At 43.8% G+C, this 20,000-nt stretch overlaps 1 protein-coding gene and 1 non-coding gene across 3 annotated transcripts in view; both read left to right on the forward strand.

The window, feature by feature from the left end:
- Positions 1-7,683: 7,683 nt before the first annotated feature.
- Trnav-aac (transfer RNA valine (anticodon AAC)) lies at positions 7,684-7,756 on the forward strand. The gene has a single exon. It is a non-coding gene; the product is annotated as a tRNA-Val (tRNA).
- A 395-nt stretch (positions 7,757-8,151) lies between these two features.
- The window catches only part of LOC143274903 (glycosyltransferase 1 domain-containing protein 1-like), a 34,366-nt gene continuing 22,517 nt past the window's right edge, over positions 8,152-20,000 (forward strand). The window contains exons 1-5 of one of the 2 annotated variants that reach the window (XM_076578885.1): positions 8,152-8,605; positions 10,785-10,890; positions 15,800-15,957; positions 16,438-16,543; positions 19,804-19,855. In XM_076578885.1, the coding sequence (XP_076435000.1) occupies positions 8,566-8,605; positions 10,785-10,890; positions 15,800-15,957; positions 16,438-16,543; positions 19,804-19,855 (462 nt within the window). In that variant the 5' untranslated portion in view covers positions 8,152-8,565. Of the gene's footprint in view, positions 8,606-8,881; positions 9,037-10,784; positions 10,891-15,799; positions 15,958-16,437; positions 16,544-19,803; positions 19,856-20,000 lie in introns of those variants that run through there. The other variant, XM_076578886.1, reaches the window with a different exon arrangement.

A 20,000-nucleotide genomic window follows, 5' to 3' on the forward strand; every position in this document is an offset into this window, starting at 1 on the left:
TGTGATAGGGGATGGAGGGATGTGGTGATTGGGATGGAGGGACGTGAGGTGAATAGGGATGGAGGGATGTGGTGATGGGGATTTAGGGATGTGTGATTACGAGGGAGGAATGTATTGGATGATGGGATGTGGGAGTAGGGATGGAGGGACTGTGGTGATTAGGGATGGAGGGACGTGATGACGGGGGATGGAAGATGTGGTGATTAGGGATGGAGGGATGTGTTATAGAAAGGAGGGACTGTCGTTGACGGGATGTGGGGTGTCGTGAGTGAGTGGGAGAGGATTGTGTGATGAGGATGGAGATGTTGGGTATTATGGAGGGATGTGGTGACTAGGGATGGAGGGATGTGGTGATTGGGGATGGAGGGACGTGATGATTGGGGTTGGAGGTATGTGGTGAGTAGGGATGGAGGGATGTGGTTATTATGAAAGGAGGGACGTGGTGACGGGGATGGAGGGACGTGATGATTAGGGATGGAGAGATGTGGTGATTAGGGATGGAGGGATGTGGTTATTATGAAAGGAGGGACGTGGTGACGGGGATGGAGGGATGTGGTGATTAGGGATGGGGGGATGTGATGATTAGGGATGGAGGGACGTGGTGACGGGGGATGGAGGGACGTGGTGATTAGGGATGGAGGGACGTGGTGATTAGGGATGGAGGGACGTGATGATTAGGGATGGAGGGATGTGGTGATTGGGGATGGAGGGATGTGGTGATTAGGGATGGAGGGATGTGGTGATTAGGGATGGAGGGATGTGGTGATTAGGGATGGAGGGACGTGATGACGGGGGATGGAGGGACGTGATGATTAGGGATGGAGGGACGTGATGATTGGGGATGGAGGGACGTGATGATTAGGGATGGGGGGACGTGGTGATTAGGGATGGAGGGACGTGGTGACGGGGGATGGAGGGACGTGATGACGGGGGATCGAGGGACGTGGTGACGACGGTCCCTCCATCCCCAATCACCGCGTCCCTCTATCCCAAATCCTGAATGTAGATCTTGAAAACTCTTGAATGCTTTTTTTTTTTTTTTTTTTTTTAAATACTTTATGACAGCCAGTTTTCCTTCAGCAAAACACGGATATGGCTGATGTACCCATTGGGATCTCAGTTTGTTTTCGTCGTCTTCTTCTTCTCCTTTTTAACCCCTTGACTATTGAACCTTAGTAAAATATCAGCGTGGTGTCAGCGTTTGTATAGTTATTTGATGATGAAAATGATTTTGCTGATGAAAAGTAATAATCATAATCCCAAGGAGGCAAGTTCAAATAACGAACGAACGAACGAACGAATGTTTTATTCAGATAAGGCCAGAGCCCCTTACTGAAGGGGGATTCATTGATAAATAATAATTAGAAAATGACATGACACAGTAAGTAGACAATTCAAGTTCAAATAAAAGAATGGTGACCGTGACTGGGGGACTTAGAACAAGCGGCGTGAGTGTAATGCCACTGAAACGGTGTAGGCTGTGGGACATTCTGACCTGTGGTATGAATGTCATCAGAATGAAGTGACGGCCCTTCACTGACGAGCAGACTTGTCGATAGGGTGAACCATTTTGCATTGTTATGAACACACTTGTTGGTAGGATGAACCATTGTGCATTGTTATGAACACACTTGTCAGTAGTGTGAACAATTCTGCATTGTTATGAACACACTTGTCGGTAGGGTGAACCATTCTGCATTGTTATGAACACACTTGTTGGTAGGGTGAACCATTTTGCATTGTTATGAACACACTTGTTGGTAGGGTGAACCATGCATTGCTATGAACACACTTGTTGGTAAGGTGAACCGTTTTGCATTGTTATGAACACACTTGTCGGTAGTGTGAACCATTTTGCATTGTTATGAACACACTTGTCGGTAGGGTGAACCATTTTGCATTGTTATGAACACACTTGTCGGTAGGGTGAACCATTTTGCATTGTTATGAACACACTTGTCGGTAGGGTGAACCATTTTGCATTGTGTTATGAACACACTTGTCGGTAGGGTGAACCATTTTGCATTGTGTTATGAACACACTTGTCGGTAGGGTGAACCGTTTTGCATTGTGATGAACACACTTGTCGGTAGGGTGAACTGTTTTGCATTGTTATGAACACACTTGTCGGTAGGGTGAACCATTTTGCATTGTTATGAACACACTTGTCGGTAGAGTCAACCATTTTGCATTGTCATGAACACACTTGTCGGTAGGGTGAACCATTTTGCATTGTTATGAACACACTTGTCGGTAGGGTGAACCATTTTGCATTGTCATGAACACACTTGTCGGTAGGGTGAACCATTTTGCATTGTGTTATGAACACACTTGTCGGTAGGGTGAACCATTTTGCATTGTCATGAACACACCTTCGGTAGGGTGAACCATTTTGCATTGTGATGAACACACTTGTCGGTAGGGTGAACCATTGTGGATTGTGATGAACACACTTGTCGGTAGGGTGAACAATTTTGCATTGTTATGAACACACTTGTCAGTAGGGTGAACCATTTTTTCATTGTTATGAACACACTTGTCGGTAGTGAAAACCATTTTGCATTGTGATGAACACACTTGGCGGTAGGGTGAACCATTCTGCATTGCTATGAACACACTTGTCGGTAGGGTGAACCATTCTGCATTGCTATGAACACACTTGTCGGTATGGTGAACCATGCTGCATTGTTATGAACACACTTGTCGTTAGTGTTAACCATTTTGCATTGTTATGAACACACTTGTCGTTAGTGTTAACCATTTTGCATTGTTATGAACACACTTGTCGTTAGTGTTAACCATTTTGCATTGTTATGAACACACTTGTCGTTAGTGTTAACCATTTTGCATTGTTATGAACACACTTGTCGTTAGTGTTAACCATTTTGCATTGTTATGAACACACTTGTCGGTAGGGTGAACCATTTTGCATTGTTATGAACACACTTGTCAGGAGGGTGAACCATTTTGCATTGTCATGAACACACTTGTCGGTAGGGTGAACCATTTTGCATTGTTATGAACACACTTGTCGGTAGGGTGAACCATTGTGCATTGTGATGAACACACTTGTCGGTAGGGTGAACCGTTTTGCATTGTTATGAACACACTTGTCGGTAGTGTGAACCATTGTGAATTGTGATGAACACACTTGTCGGCAGGGTAAACCATTGTGCATTGTTATGAACACACTTGTCGGTAGGGTGAACCGTTTTGCATTGTTATGAACACACTTGTCGGTAGAGTCAACCATTTTGCATTTTGATGAACACACTTGTCGGTAGAGTCAACCATTTTGCATTGTGATGAACACACTTGTTGGTAGGGTGAATCATTTTGCATTGTGATGAACACACTTGTCGGTAGGGTGAACCATTTTGCATTGTTATGAACACACTTGTCGGTAGGGTGAACCATTCTGCATTGTTATGAACACACTTGTCGGTAGGGTGAACCATTTTGCATTGTTATGAACACACTTGTCGGTAGGGTGAACCATTCTGCATTGTTATGAACACGTTTGTCGGTAGGGTGAACCATTTTGCATTGTGATGAACACACTTGTCGGTAGGGTGAACCATTGTGCATTGTGATGAACACACTTGTCGGTAGGGTGAACCGTTTTGCATTGTTATGAACACACTTGTCGGTAGGGTGAACCATTTTGCATTGTGATGAACACACTTGTCGGTAGGGTGAACCATTTTGCATTGTGATGAAAACACCTGTCGGTAGGGTGAACCATTTTGCATTGTTATGAACACACTTGTCGGTAGGGTGAACCATTTTGCATTGTGATGAACACACTTGTCGGTAGGGTGAACCGTTTTGCATTGTGATGAACACACTTGTCGGTAGGGTGAACCATTTTGCATTGTTATGAACACACTTGTCGGTAGGGTGAACCATTCTGCATGGTTATGAACACACTTGTCGGTAGGGTGAACCATTTTGCATTGTGATGAACACACTTGTCGGTAGGGTGAACCATTCTGCATTGTTATGAACACACTTGTCGGTAGGGTGAACCATTCTGCATGGTTATGAACACACTTGTCGGTAGTGTGAACCGTTGTGCATTGTGATGAACACACTTGTCGGTAGGGTGAACCATTTTGCATGGTTATGAACACGTTTGTCGGTAGGGTGAACCGTTTTGCATTGTGATGAACACACTTGTCGGTAGGGTGAACCATTTTGCATTGTGATGAACACACTTGTCGGTAGGGTGAACCATTTTGCATTGCTATGAACACACTTGTCAGTAGGGTGAACCATTTTTTCATTGTTATGAACACACTTGTCGGTAGTGAAAACCATTTTGCATTGTGATGAACACACTTGGCGGTAGGGTGAACCATTTTGCATTGTTATGAACACACTTGTTGGTAGGATGAACCATTTTGCATTGTTATGAACACACTTATCGGTAGTGTGAACCATTCTGCATTGTTATGAACACACTTGTCGGTAGGGTGAACCATTTTGCATTGTTATGAACACACTTGTCGGTAGGGTGAACCATTTTGCATTGCTATGAACACACTTGTCAGTAGGGTGAAACATTTTTTCATTGTTATGAACACACATGTCGGTAGGGTGAACCATTCTGCATTGCTATGAACACACTTGTCGGTAGGGTGAACCGTTTTTCATTGTCATGAACACACTGCAGACAGCTGACATGCGCAACTAGGCAGCAAACATGCATTATGTGCATAGGACAAAGGGATTTGATAGGGGGGCACCAGCAGCGACATTTCATTGTCGGGCGGAACAATTCAACAAAGAAACTTAAAAGATAAGAAAATAATATATCAGAGCAGTTCATTGTATCTTTCCAGGTCAGCTGTGGGCATCAGATTCGTGTCGTGGCCTACATACGGAAAGGTGGTCTCTGTCTCTCTGTCAGTCTCTGTCTCTGTCTCGTTGTCTTTACGGTTTATAATTCTCTCTCTCTCTCTCTCTGTGTCTCACACACACACACACACACACACACTCCAAGTTGTCCATGTTCATGTTCATGTTCACGCTGGAATAGAACCACGTGCTTGTGGCATCATATCCTGAACCCAACCTCTCTGTCTGTCTGTCTGTGTCTGTCTGTCTGTCACACACACACACACACACACACACACACACACACACACACACACACACATCCCCATCTCCCACACTACCCCCCTACATCCCCCCTCCCCCCAACTCGTGGAAGCTGCGAAGCGTGAAGAAAAGCCGAGTACACAGAGACCGTTCTTTGGTTCAACCTGGAGAAGATAAGACAAACAATGAACAGTTCTGCTTTACGTACAGATACAGAGGCTTCGGGAAAATCAGGGCAAAGAAAGAACGCACGCACGAACGATTTAAAAAAAAATAATAATAATAATTATTATTATTATTTATAACAACATGTGTGTTTTTCCCTCCCTTTTTTTCCACCCATTTTATTTCATTTTATTCTATTTTATTTTTTGTATTTTATTTTATTTTATTTTATTTTATTTTATTCGTTTTTATTTACTATTTTCAGTTAATCAGTTCAATGGTTTGATAACTTATCTCTTTATTTGCCTTTATATATCATTTTACTTGGTCTCTTCCTCAGTGTTTCCCTTGAACTGAGGTCAGGCCTGGCTCAGCGAGTCAGCTGGGTTTCGTTGCTCACTGCAGGTCAAGCATCTGCTTCGCATATGTGGTGTAGCGTATATGCATCTGTCCGAACGCAGTGACGCCTCCATGAGAAGCTAGAACCGAACTCTGGACTGGACAGGTTGACAAAACACACATCGACATCGACGCTGTTCAGTGTTGGATAGTTGGCTTTGTCAGTGATTGGCCACGGTAAACATTTCACTGGTTTGTCGTTATATGTATTGGCCTGTCAGTTTTTAGTGGATGCGAGAGTCATTGGACTGATTGATTAACTAATTCCAAGTCCTATTTCTAAAAAAAAAAATAAATAAATAAATAAATAAATAAATAAATAAAAACTTATTGATTCCAAACACTGACGAAGGAGGCAAACCGACAATCCTGAAGTACGCGCTTTAGGTGTACAGTGTAGGTCAGTTGGTCAGGCAGCTTTCTTTTTTTTTCTTTTTTTCGCTGGGTCGCTGGGGTGGCTACTGTGACAGGTCAGTTTGCCGTTTGTTCATTGTTGATGATGATGTTTGTGTTCGCTTCAGTGTTTCCTTACCTGCCAGGAAACCGCCGCCCCGGGTTAGCATTAAAACAAAACAAAACGAAACAAAACAAAAAACAACAGAAAAAAGGGACTTTTATTTCGCAGTATCTAGGCTGCGGACCACTCTGGCTGGCTAGCGAAGCGGTCCGTGGGGATAAACCCCGACCGGCACGGCTCCAGCCCGTTATTTACTGCTACTTTGATCCATGATCCCCACACTAAGAATTAAAAATATTACCTATCGATCTTTCAATTTTCTTTTTTTTTCCCTCTTTTGTTTGTCTCCATCCCCCCCACCTCTCTTTCTCAAGTTCTCTCTTTGGTGGTGGTTCACAGGAAAGAAAAAAAAAAGTCAGCTGTTATATACCTCCACATAATCATTGCATGGATGAACAGTACTGCGCGTGTGTGTACGGTGTGTGTGTGTGTGTGTGTGTGTGTGTGTGTGTGTGTGTGTGACAGACAGACACTGTCTGCCGGGCAGGCAGACAGGCAGGCACACACACACACACACACACACACACACACACACACACACACACACACACACACACACACACACACACACTTGGTGTGTAAGCCCACAGCTCTAGCTTTGCTGTCTCCGTTTCCCCACGTTCCCTCCTCACCCCTACCCACTTCTGATTTCCCCACCTCTTCCCCGCATTTTTGCCACCCCAACCCTCTGCACCCCCTCCTCCTCTCGCCCTCACCTTCCGCTGTGTCATTGGACCTGGTTGAAACTGCACCTCATGCTGAAGGAATGCAAAGAAATGAATTATCATGACCGACTAAAATTTTTGAACCTTCATTCACTGAAGGGTAGACGACTACGAGGTGATCTTATACAGATGTTTAAAATTGTCCACGGTTATGATGATGTTGATTTGCAGTCTTTGTTTTCCTATGCACCTGTAAATGTCACTAGAAACTCTGCAGGAAAACTGTTTGTAATGCATGCCAGAACCAATAAGCGCATATTCTCATTTTCTTTTAGAGTCGTTAACCCCTGGAATCCGTTAAATTTGCAAAATCTGTGAATGAGTTCAAGAACCTGATTGACAAACTGCCCCAGCTAGACTGAGAACTATTTTATGGCTATGATGAGTAGAAACCCCATTAAGTACGACCGACCTACGCAAAAACAATCAATACCAAAACCAAGAGGGGACAAATATTAGACCTTGCGGTCTAGGTGTTACCAGACACCGTCCCTACTACTACTACTACTACTGAAACTGGAAACGAAACTAGGACATTACCCAAACACAGAAACGGATCGAGCCGTGAAGGCGATTTTACGCCCATGGCGGATTTAATCAGAACTTAAACTGTGTTGCGCAGTCACGAACAATCTGATGCAGGTTGTGTGAATGTTTTCTTTTCGCCAAAACCGATCAGCATGCACACATTGGAAACCACGTGTCCTCTGCAAGGGACTGAAGTTACTATGGAAAGTAACTATGTATAGATATTATCGGCTTCATAAAGCAGTTGTTTCCGTAGTGTAGTGGTTATCACATCCGCCTAACACGCGGAAGGTCCTGGGTTCGAGCCCCAGCGGAAACATTTTTTCTCTTTTTTTTTTAACAGTTTTTTCTTTTTTTAGCTTTTTATAGCAAACTTTAGTCTCGTCCTTTTTTTTTTTACCTCCTTTTTCATTTTTTTCTCTTCTGTTTTTATCTTTTCTTTTTGTTTTATTAAACTGCATCTGCAATCGCGTACATCTAAAAATGTGAGCTCTCAAAAAAAAGAAAAAGAAAAAAAAGAAGGGTCGATATGACCATGACTGATGTGGCTTCTGTGTGTTCATGGAGCCAGAGTGACAGTGGTTTTCTTCCCCTCCTGGTCCTGTGCTGTCTCTGCTGGCTCCGCCCTCCCCACCCCTCTCCCCACCCCCATACGCCTCCTCGCTGCCAGCTCTTTGCGCTCCAGTGAACGTGCACGTGTGATGCAATGGTGAGTCCACGGAGCACGCTGCAGAGCACGCGGGCAGATCATCGTGCTGTGAGCTTTGTACGTGGACCCACAACTATTCCCAAGACGACACAAGAGAGAGATTTTACACTCCAGGCAAAAGAAAACCCCAGGAATTAACACAAACTGCGTGTGGCGCTGGCCACGTCTTCTGTGTAGCGGACATGGAACCGTTTCTCACTGATACAGTTTGGGGCAACAAGCGTAGAAATTTATGAGAATTCGTTACCGCTGCACAGCTGCTGCCGTTTAATCGAGGAGGCCAGGTGGTTTTGTCACGTAAATCTACGTGCGTGATGCGAGCAGGCACATCCCGATTAAAAGGATCGGCAACGCAGAACGAAAAAATGGCCCTTTCTCCGTAAAATGGTGCAAGGGGAATAACTCACGTGTGGGGGGAGATGGAGAGGCACACCGGCACTGCGAGTGCACGCACAGCAGGTTAGTGTGTTTGGACAGACCGCCTGTAAAAAAGATCTGGAAAAAAAAAAAGAAAGAAAGAAAAAGAGTACCCATAGACCGGGGTGGCGTGTGGGAAGGTGAGCTATGCTGTGTGTGCTTTACGGATCACTTCCTTCGGTAGTTCTGGGGATTATGTTAACAGTTCTGAAGTTCAGTGTTAGAATCTATAGTATTTATTTGGCCTGTGCGGAGTCCAGTGTGATTTGTTCGCCAGAAAATATCGCATAACTCTGTAACAATAGAGAGAAAGAAAAAAAAGAGGAGTCAAGTGAGGTCATCATTAGAGCTGAAGTGTATTGTAACAGTGTTAACTGAGGGGTTAGTTGTCCAAGAGTTAATTGTGATAGAACTGTGTTGTGTGACGTGAGAAGTGGCGTGCCTGTGTGCACTGGTGCTGACTGGCTTTCAAGGTCTGTTGGTTCGGTTGTTTTGTTTTGTTTTGTTTTTCGTTCTTTATTTTTATTTTTTTATTTTTCTTCCTTTTTTCCCCACATTTTTAGTACTCTCAATGCATGTGTGTGTGCACCCCCACACCTAAGCATGACACAGACACATGTACACAGACACATTGACACACTGAGACTCAAACAGACACACACACACAGACAGACACACACACACACACACACACACACACACACACACACACACACACACACTCACCCACACACACTCACCCACCCACCCACACCCTCACAAACAAACACACTCACACCCTCACAAACAAACACACTCACACACACACACACACACACACACACACACACACAGACACACACACACACACACACACACACACACACACACACACACTATGTAACAAGACAGTGACTGATTGGTCATGTGCCCCTTCCCCCACCCACCCACCCACCCCTCCACACACTCTCATGTATACACACACACACTCAAACATACACACACTCAAACATACACCCTCTCAAACACACACACACACACACACACACACACACACACACACACACACACACACACACACACACACTCACTCACACATACACCCTCATACACACACATACACCCTCATACACATCCGTCTAAAAACACTTAATGTGAATATACGAAGATAAAGATAGATGAAGATAAAACCCTCATACACACACACACACACACACACACACACAGAGAGACACTGTGTAACAAGACAGTGACTGATTGTTCATGTGCCACACACTGTCATATGTCAGTCCTGATTTATTCTGTCATGCTGGCCTTCCATAGCTCTGTGCATGCTTGCATGAGAAAAAAAACAGTTATATAGATTTAAGTATTATTTGTTTTGTTAAAGTCTTTGATTTCTTTATGTTTATTTTTACTTCATCTTCATATATATATTTGCATTTTCCTCCTAATTTTTGTCCTGGATATATAGTATATATATACATTTTGTTTTTGAATACATTGTTGTTGTTGTTTTTACCATTAACATTTAAGTCTGTGAAGGTATACATGCATACATATGTAAAATGTAATGATGTGTGATACACAAATGGTACTTATATTTAGAGAGAGAGAGAGAGAGAGAGTGTGTATGTGTGTTTGTGTGTGTGTGTGTGTGTGTGTGTGTGAGACTCTGTGTGTGTGTGTGTGTGTGTGTGTATGTGTGTTTGTGTGTGTGTAACTGTAAGTGTGTGTGTGTATGTGTGCTTATGTGTGTATGTAGATGTGTGTGTGTAGGTGTGTGTATGTGTGTTTGTGTGTGTGTAACTGTAAGTGTGTGTGTGTAGGTGTAAGTGTGAGCGTCCCAGCAGTTTTATGATGCGGGGGGGGGGGGGGGGGGGGGTTGTGTGTGTTAGTTTCATACCTTTGTAATTGTAACAGGTGCTTAATTAGATATGAGAAGTGATTGTGGATGTGACATGATGTATTAGACAAGAGATCAGATTGTGGGTGGGACATGATTGTTTTGGTTTTTTGGGGTTTTTTTCCCCCTTGCAATGTTTGCATAGAAGGTTATATTTTCTTTTCAACATTGTCTCCATTATAATTTCACATGAAATTCCACACCAATACAGCAAAATTACATTTCACACCACCTTTAGCTTGAAGGGGGGAGGTGGGGTGGGGGGACTGGGGGAGTGGGGGGGGGGGGGCAGTTGAAAAAATGTTGTTCTCTCAGACTTGATGATTGTCCTTTCAGTGTTGCAGAAGGTGGAGACAACTGTAGGCGACATGCCTCGCACACTCTTCCTACTGTCCCCTTGCCAGTTGAAGGGAGGTAACTACAGCACCATCTCTCGCATCAGGTTAGTAAAACCACTTTTTTTGCTCTCTTTTTTTTTTTTTTCTGTGTCAAAAAGGGGTCATTCAGTTTTCTGTGTCAAGAAGGGGTCGTTCAATTTTCTGTGTCAAAAAGGGGTCATTCAGTTTTCTGTGTCGAGAAGGGGTCATTCAGTTTTCTGTGTCAAGAAGGGGTCATTCAATTTTCTGTGTCAAAAAGGGGTCATTCAGTTTTCTGTGTCAAGAAGGGGTCATTCAGTTTTCTGTGTCAAAAAGGGGTCATTCAGTTTTCTGTGTCGAGAAGGGGACATTCAATTTTCTGTGTCAAGAAGGGGTCATTCAGTTTTCTGTGTCAAGAAGGGGTCATTCAGTTGGTCACAGGAGCCTGTCAGAAGCAAACTGCTGATAAGTCAAAGGTTAACGGTCCCATGGCCTGTAAAAAGCAGTAAAATGTGTGATTTGTGGCTGTGAAACTTGCACTTTTTGTTGACTGATTGTTTGGTTTAGTTAGTTTGTTGGTTAATTATCTATTTGTTTATTCGTTTATCTATTTATTTATTTATTTATTTCATTTTTATTTTTTTATTTATTCATTTATTTATCATTCTATTGCATTTATTTGTTTTAGTCCATAAGACTGAATACATATACATATATATATATATATATATATATATATATATATATTTGAGTTCCCTATCAGTCACCTTAAGTTTTCAGGTTACAAGAGTCACACAACCACCCAGCCAATCTGATAGATGTGGGGATGATGAGTCACAAAAAATGATAGAGAGAGAGGGGGGTGGGGGGGTGCGGGTGGGCGTGGCGGGGCAGGGGGGGGGGGGGGGGGGCTGCGTGGTAAGACTAAGAGGGGAAAAGTCTTAGAAACATTTTGTTTTGTTTTGTTTTTTGGTTTTCAAACTGTCAAGATTTCCTGTCTGTCTCAGTTTGTGTGGGTGTCCTGATAAGATATCTGGTGACCAACTTGTTTCAGCTGAAGAGGGGGACAGCTTAACCAGTGTTCTCTGTCAACATGAACATTTTAAGTTTGAACACACTCTCAGCACATGTGCGTTTGGGTGTTTGTGTTGCAGTGTGTGTGTGTGTGTGTGTGTGCGTGTGTGTGTGTGTGTGAATATTATCTGTATATGGTGTTTTTGTCCATGTATGGGTGGTATCTGTGACATTTTAGAGGAAGATTGATAGATGCACACACACACACACACACACACACACACACACACACACACACACATACACACACACACATACACACACACACACACACACACACACACATACACACACACACACACACACACACACATACACACACACACACACACACACACACACACACACACACACACACACACACATGCTCACTACACCTTACACCTACAGATGAAGCATCTTACCAGCTGTGACATCAGACTTTAAGGAGATGCATCTGCTGACGGCTGACATTTGCTGTGAAAGCTGTCCCCCATTTCACACACCTGGTGCCGCAGGTAAATCCCAGGAAAACTCAGATCGAGAGGAGACCACAGGTGTGATCCTCCTCCCCCCCCCCCCCCCCCCCCCCCCCCCCTGCTGTCAGAGAGAGCATCGGCTACTGTGACTGATCGATGGAGAGGGTCAGCTCCGGTCAGTCAGCTGAGAGGTTTATGGCCGGTCGTTGTGAAATCCCTGCCTCTTCTTTCGCTCACGTCCACGTCACATCTTCTTCTTCTTCTTCTTCTGCGTTCGTGGGCTTCAGCTCCCACGTTCACTGGTATATACGCGAGTGGGCTTTTACGTGTATGACCATTTTTACCCCGCCATGTAGGCAGCCATACTCCGTTTTCGGGGGTGTGCATGCTGAGTATATTCTTGTTTCCATAACCCACCGAACGCTGACATTGATTACAGGACATTTAACGTGCGTATTTGATCTTATGCTTGCGCATACACACGAAGGGGGTTCAGGCACTGGCAGGTCTGCACATATGTTGACCTGGGAGATCGTAAAAATCTCCACCCTTTACCCACCAGGCGCCGTCACCGGGATTCGAACCCGAGACCCTGAGATCGAAAGTCCAACGCTTTAACCATTCGGCTATGGCGCCCATCGTCCAGGTCACATGAAACAGGACTGTAGTGTCTGATGTGCTGAATGATGCAGATTGGTGATGGTCACACCTCCCACACAGGCAGCTCGTGCTGTTTATAGTAAAGGTTATGCATTCATCATTAGGCATGTATTCGAGTGGAACATGCCATACACAAAGAAGTGTGTGCATGCACGAACATGTAGACACACACACACACACACACACACTCTCTCTCTCTCTCTCTCTCTCTCTCTCTCTCTCTCTCTCTCTCTCTCTCTCTCTTTATCTATCTATCTCTCTATCTCTCTCTCTCACTCACACAGAGCAGAAGTTCAAGAAACTCATCAGTCAGTAAGATGGTAGGCAGAATGGAAGAGGTGTGTTTTGTGAGACCATTAAAGAATTGAACTTGGGTATCCATGTGAGGGACTGAGAAAGGCACCATGTTCCACACCACTGGGCCATGAGAGGGAAACATCACTAATGTTGTGTTTGTTCAGGATTTGTCAGCCATGACACAGCACTAATGTTGTGTTTGTTCAGGATTTGTCAGCCATGACACAGCACTAATGTTGTGTTTGTTCAGGATTTGTCACCCACAACACAGCACTAATGTGTTTGTTCAGGATTTGTCAGCCATGACACAGCACTAATATGTTTGTTCAGGATTTGTCACCCACGACACAGCACTAATGTGTTTATTAAGGATTTGTCAGCCATGACACAGCACTAATGTGTTTGTTCAGGATTTGTCAGCCATGACACAGCACTAATGTTGTGTTTGTTCAGGATTTGTCAGCCATGGTACAGCACTAATGTTGTGTTTGTTCAGGATTTGTCAGCCATGGTACAGCACTAATGTTTTTGTTCAGGATTTGTCAGCCATGACAGGGAACCAGCACTAATGTTGTGTTTGTTCAGGATTTGTCAGCTATGACAGGGAACCAGCACTAATGTGTTTGTTCAGGATTTGTCAGCCATGACACAGCACTAATGTTGTGTTTGTTCAGGATTTGTCAGCCACTAATGTGTTTGTTCAGGATTTGTCAGCCATGACACATCACTAATGTTGTGTTTGTTCAGGATTTGTCAGCCATGACACAGCACTAATGTGTTTGTTCAGGATTTGTCAGCCATGACAGGGAACCAGCACTAATGTTGTGTTTGTTCAGGATTTGTCAGCCATGACACAGCACTAATGTTGTGTTTGTTCAGGATTTGTCAGCCATGACACAGCACTAATGTTGTGTTTGTTCAGGATTTGTCAGCCATGGTACAGCACTAATGTGTTTGTTCAGGATTTGTCAGCCATGACACAGCACTAATGTTGTGTTTGTTCAGGATTTGTCAGCCATGGTACAGCACTAATGTGTTTGTTCAGGATTTGTCAGCCATGACAGGGACACAGCAGTGGAGTGATGGCCTAGAGGTAACGCATCTGCCTAAGAAGCGAGAGATTCTGAGCACACTGATTCAAATCACTGCACAATCGCCAGTATTTTCTCCCCCTCCACTAAGACTTTAAGTGGTGGTCTGGACGCTAGTCATTCGGATGAGACAATAAAGCGAAATCCTGTGTGAAGCATGCACTTAGCACACGTAAAACACCTGTCAGCTGTGGGACATCAGGTGTCACAGTGTGTGTCCAGGTGTCATGGTGTGTGTCATGGTGTCATGGTGTGTGTCCAGGTGTCATAGTGTCATGGTGTGTGTCCAGGTGCCACCTGGTGAAGAGGGGCCACACCACACCTGTCAGCTGTGGGACATCAGGTGTCATGGTGTGTACAGGTATCATGGTGTGTACAGGTGTCATGGTGTGTGTCCAGGTGTCATGGTGTGTGTCCAGGTGTCATGGTGTGTGTCCAGGTGTCACCTGGTGAAGAGGGGCCACACCACACCTGCCAGCTCTGGGACATCAGGTGTCATGGTGTGTACAGGTATCATGGTGTGTACAGGTGTCATGGTGCGTGTCCAGGTGTCATGGTGTGTACAGGTGTCATGGTGTGTGTCCAGGTGCCACCTGGTGAAGAGGGGCCACACCACACCTGTCAGCTGTGGGACATCAGGTGTCATAGTGTGTGTCCAGGTGTCATGGTGTGTGTCCAGGTGTCATGGTGTGTGTCCAGGTGTCATGGTGTGTACAGGTGTCATGGTGTGTGTCCAGGTGCCACCTGGTGAAGAGGGGCCACACCACACCTGTCAGCTGTGGGACATCAGGTGTCACAGTGTGTGTCCAGGTGTCATGGTGTGTGTCCAGGTGTCATGGTGTGTGTCCAGGTGTCACCTGGTGAAGAGGGGCCACACCACACCTGTCAGCTGTGGGACATCAGGTGTCATGGTGTGTACAGGTATCATGGTGTGTACAGGTGTCATGGTGTGTGTCCAGGTGTCATGGTGTGTACAGGTGTCATGGTGTGTGTCCAGGTGCCACCTGGTGAAGAGGGGCCACACCACACCTGTCAGCTGTGGGACATCAGGTGTCATGGTGTGTACAGGTATCATGGTGTGTACAGGTGTCATGGTGCGTGTCCAGGTGTCATGGTGTGTACAGGTGTCATGGTGTGTGTCCAGGTGCCACCTGGTGAAGAGGGGCCACACCTGTCAGCTGTGGGACATCAGGTGTCATGGTGTGTACAGGTGTCATAGTGTGTACAGGTGTCATGGTGTGTGTCCAGGTGTCACAGTGTGTGTACAGGTGTCATGGTGTGTGTCCAGGTGCCACCTGGTGAAGATGGGCCACACCACAGCTGTCAGCTGTGGGACATCAGGTGTCATGGTGTGTACAGGTATCATGGTGTGTCCAGGTGTCATGGTGTGTACAGGTGTCATGGTGTGTGTCCAGGTGCCACCTGGTGAAGAGGGGCCACACCTGTCAGCTGTGGGACATCCAGGAGCTGGAGAAGGGGGGAGGGGAGGGGGAGGTGAACCGGGTGTTGCACCAGCACCAGGTGGATCTCCTCATCGGCATCCACGCCTTCCGCACCGGCAGGATTCTCAAAGGTGGGAGGGGTGTGGGGAGGAGGGGGAGGGTGTGTGTATGGGGGGCAGGGGGCTGGTGGGGGGGCCAGGGGGGAGGGCAGGTGGCTGTTGTCATCTTTTGGAGCTGTTGATGGTGGTGGTGTTGGTGATGGCTGTGGTTGTGTGTGTGTGTGTGTTGGGGGGGGGGGGGGTACTTGCATGTGTGTGAGTCTGTGTGTGTGTGTGTGTGTGTGTGTGTGTGTGTGTTTCTGTATGTGTGTTTGTGTGTGTGTGTGTGTTTGTGTTTGTGTCAGTCTGTGTGTGTGTGTGTCTATTGTTGTCATGCTTTATGTCCAACTGAATTGTTACTGTAAAGCACTTGATAGGTTTCAAAATATTATGTAAATGTACTGTAATTGGTATGATGATGATGATGATGAAAATGATCTTCTCCTTCTTCTTCCTCTTCTTCCTCTTCTTCTTGAGTTAATTATGATCATTGTTGTTGATGTTTGTGTGCAGACTGCAAGGTGCCCTACATCCTGATCCTGGGGGGCACTGACGTGAATGAGTTCCACAAAGATGAACATCGCATGTCTGTCATGACCCTGGCCGTCATGAGAGCCAGGTGAGAGGTGTGATGTGTCTTTGATGTGGTGGTGGTGGTGGTGAGAGTCAGGTGAGAGGTGTGGTGTGTCTTTGATGTGGTGGTGGTGGTGAGAGTCAGGTGAGAGGTGTGGTGTGTCTTTGATGTGGTGGTGAGAGTCAGGTGAGAGGTGTGGTGTGTCTTTGATGTGGTGGTGGTGGTGGTGAGAGTCATGCCCATGAAATATTCTGTTTTTTTAATGTTACTGCCCAATCTGTAATAACATGCCCATGAAGTACTCTTTCTGCTTCCACCCAGTCTGCTGATCAAACTGGAGCATACTTAACCCCTTTAGTGGCACCCTTAACCCCATTTTCTGGTGACCTCAGTGACTTGACATCCCTGTGGAATGAACGTCAAGTACAGTTGTAACCTTTCATGGATCTTCAAGTGGTGTCATGTCACTGATGTTGCCGAGCATAGTTGATGCAGTCTCAAGAAGTCCGACTGAAGAATGTTAACTGACTTCCTGACCGATGAGCTCAGTTTTATCACAGTGAGACGACAGCCCTTCACTGATCGACACACTTGTCAGACATTGGTAGATAAAAGTGTTGTTTTTTTTTCTTTTAGGTTCGGTTACACACTCTGTATAATGTTTGTTTGTTTTTCTTTTAGGCTCCCTTACACACTCTGTATAATGTTTGTTTGTTTTTCTTTTAGGCTCCCTTACACACTCTGTATAATGTTTGGTTTTTTTCTTTTAGGCTCCCTTACACACTCTGTATAATGTTTGTTTGTTTTTTCTTTTAGGCTCCCTTATACATTCTCTGTATAATGTTTGTTTGTTTTTTCTTTTAGGCTCCCTTACACACTCTGTATAATGTTTGTTGTTGTTTTTTCTTTTAGGCACCCTTACACACTCTGTATAATGTTTGTTTTTCTTTCAGGCTCCCTTACACACTCTGTATAATGTTTGGGTTTTTTCTTTTAGGCTCCCTTACACACTCTGTATAATGTTTGTTTGTTTTTCTTTTAGGATCCCTTACACACTCTGTATAATGTTTGTTTTTTTTCTTTTAGGATCCCTTACACTCTCTGTATAATGTTTGGTTTTTTCTTTTAGGATCCCTTACACACTCTGTATAATGTTTGGTTTTTTCTTTTAGGATCCCTTACACACTCTGTATAATGTTTGTTTTTTTTCTTTTAGGATCCCTTACACACTCTGTATAATGTTTGTTTTTTTCTTTTAGGCTCCCTTACACACTCTGTATAATGTTTGTTTTTTTCTTTTAGGCTCCCTTACACACTCTGTATAATGTTTGTTTGTTTTTCTTTTAGGCTCCCTTACACACTCTGTATAATGTTTGGTTTTTTTCTTTTAGGCTCAGTTACATACTCTGTATAATGTTTGTTTGTTTTTTCTTTTAGGCTCCCTTACACACTCTGTATAATGTTTGGTTTTTTTCTTGTAAGTTGTCTGACTATCAGTGTGTTGTTTTTGTTTGAAAGCGGTGAAGCATTCCCAGTTCTTTGTTAGTGTGTGTGTGTGTGTGTGTGTGTGTGTGTGTGTGTGTGTGTGTGTGTGTGTGCATTTGCACACTTGTGTTAGCACGCATATGTTTGTGTATGCGTTAATGGTGATGGTGGGGGTGGGGGGGGGGGGGGTTGTTTGTTTTTCTGACAGTCTTATCATCCTGGAAATGCTGTGAAGTGCTTTCAACAAGTGTTTACTGTGTGACTTATGTTTTTGCTGGCAATTGTTTGAGTATGAGTGTCACGTAAATACATACTGGAATCATTATACCAGCACCTACATTGTTAACCAACTGGAATTTTGTTGATATTTAATGATAATGATAATAATAGTGCTTATATGGCGCAAACTCATAAGTGTATTTCACGGTGGTTAAATAAACATGTTTGGTTAGAGGGGTGAATTTTGTTGATATTTCACGGTGGTTGACTAAACATGTTTGGTTAGAAGGGTGAATTTTGTTGATATTTCACGGTGGTTGACTAAACATGTTTGGTTAGAAGGGTGAATTTTGTTGACATTTCACAGTTGTCATATGAAAATATTTGGTTAGAAGGGGTGAATTTTGTTGATATTTCACAGTGGTGAAATAAACATGTTTGGTTAGAGGGGTGAATTTTGTTGATATTTCACAGTGGTTAAATAAACATGTTTGGTTAGAGGGATGAATTTTGTTGATATTTCACAGTGGTGAAATAAACATGTTTGGTTAGAGTGGTGAATTTTGTTTATATTTCATGGTGGTTGACTGAACATGTTTGGTTAGAAGGGTGAATTTTGTTGATATTTCACAGTGGTTGAAGAAAGATGTTTGGTTCGAGGGGTGAATTTTGTTTATATTTCACGGTGGTTGACTAAACATGTTTGGTTAGAGGGGTGAATTTTGTTGATATTTCACAGTTGTTGAATAAACATGTTTGGTTAGAAGGGTGAATTTTGTTGATATTTCACGGTGGTTGACTAAACATGTTTGGTTGGAGGGGTGAATTTTGTTGATATTTCACGGTGGTGAAATAAACATGTTTGGTTGGAGGGGTGAATTTTGTTGATATCTTCACAGTTGTCAAATGAAAATGTCTGGTTAGAAGGGGTGAATTTTGTTGATATTTCACGATGGTTGAATAAACATGTTTGGTTAGAGGGATGAATTTTGTTGATATTTCACAGTTGTTAAATGAAAATGTTTGGTTAGAGGGGTGAATTTTGTTGATATTTCACGGTGGTTGACTAAACATGTTTGGTTAGAGGGGTGAATTTTGTTGATATTTCACAGTGGTGAAATAAATATGTTTGGTTAGAGGGATGAATTTTGTTGATATTTCACAGTTGTCAAATGAAAATGTTTGGTTAGAGGGGTGAATTTTGTTGATATTTCACAGTTGTCAAATGAAAATGTTTGGTTAGAGGGGTGAATTTTGTTGATATTTCACGGTGGTTAAATGAAATTTTTTGGTTAGAGAGGGTCTCAGATGTGTTTCTAGTTTCTTGCTGTTTTTAAGTTCAGTTCCTCCTTGCGTATACTTCGTTCACCGAATGCTTCAGTGTGTTGATTATTCTTTGTTTTTGTTTTTTGTCATGTGTTGTTATGTGATAGAATGTTTGTGTGTGTGTGTGTGTGTGTGTGTGTGTGCGTGTGTGTGTGTGTGTGTGTGTGTGCACATGCATGCATATTTATAAAATTAAAAAAAAAGTGTCGTTGATGCTTTTGTTGTGTTTTCAGGGGAGAAACTTATGATTCAATGTCTTTGTTGTGTGATTGCAGTTATGTCATCTGCTTCAGTGAATCTCTTCAACAGAAAGCTCAAAGTTTATGGGTAAGGGGAAGCTGGAGAGATGGACAGAATGCTTTCATCTTCATTTTGTGGGAGACTTGATAGCACTGCTCTGTGTGTGTGTGTGTGTGTGTGTGTGTGTGTGTGTGTGTGTGTATGTGTGTGTGAGTGTATGCATGTGTGTGCA

The sequence above is a fragment of the Babylonia areolata genome, chromosome 29, assembly GCF_041734735.1.
Source record: "Babylonia areolata isolate BAREFJ2019XMU chromosome 29, ASM4173473v1, whole genome shotgun sequence".
In the NCBI taxonomy this organism is placed as follows: Eukaryota; Metazoa; Mollusca; class Gastropoda; order Neogastropoda; family Buccinidae; genus Babylonia; species Babylonia areolata.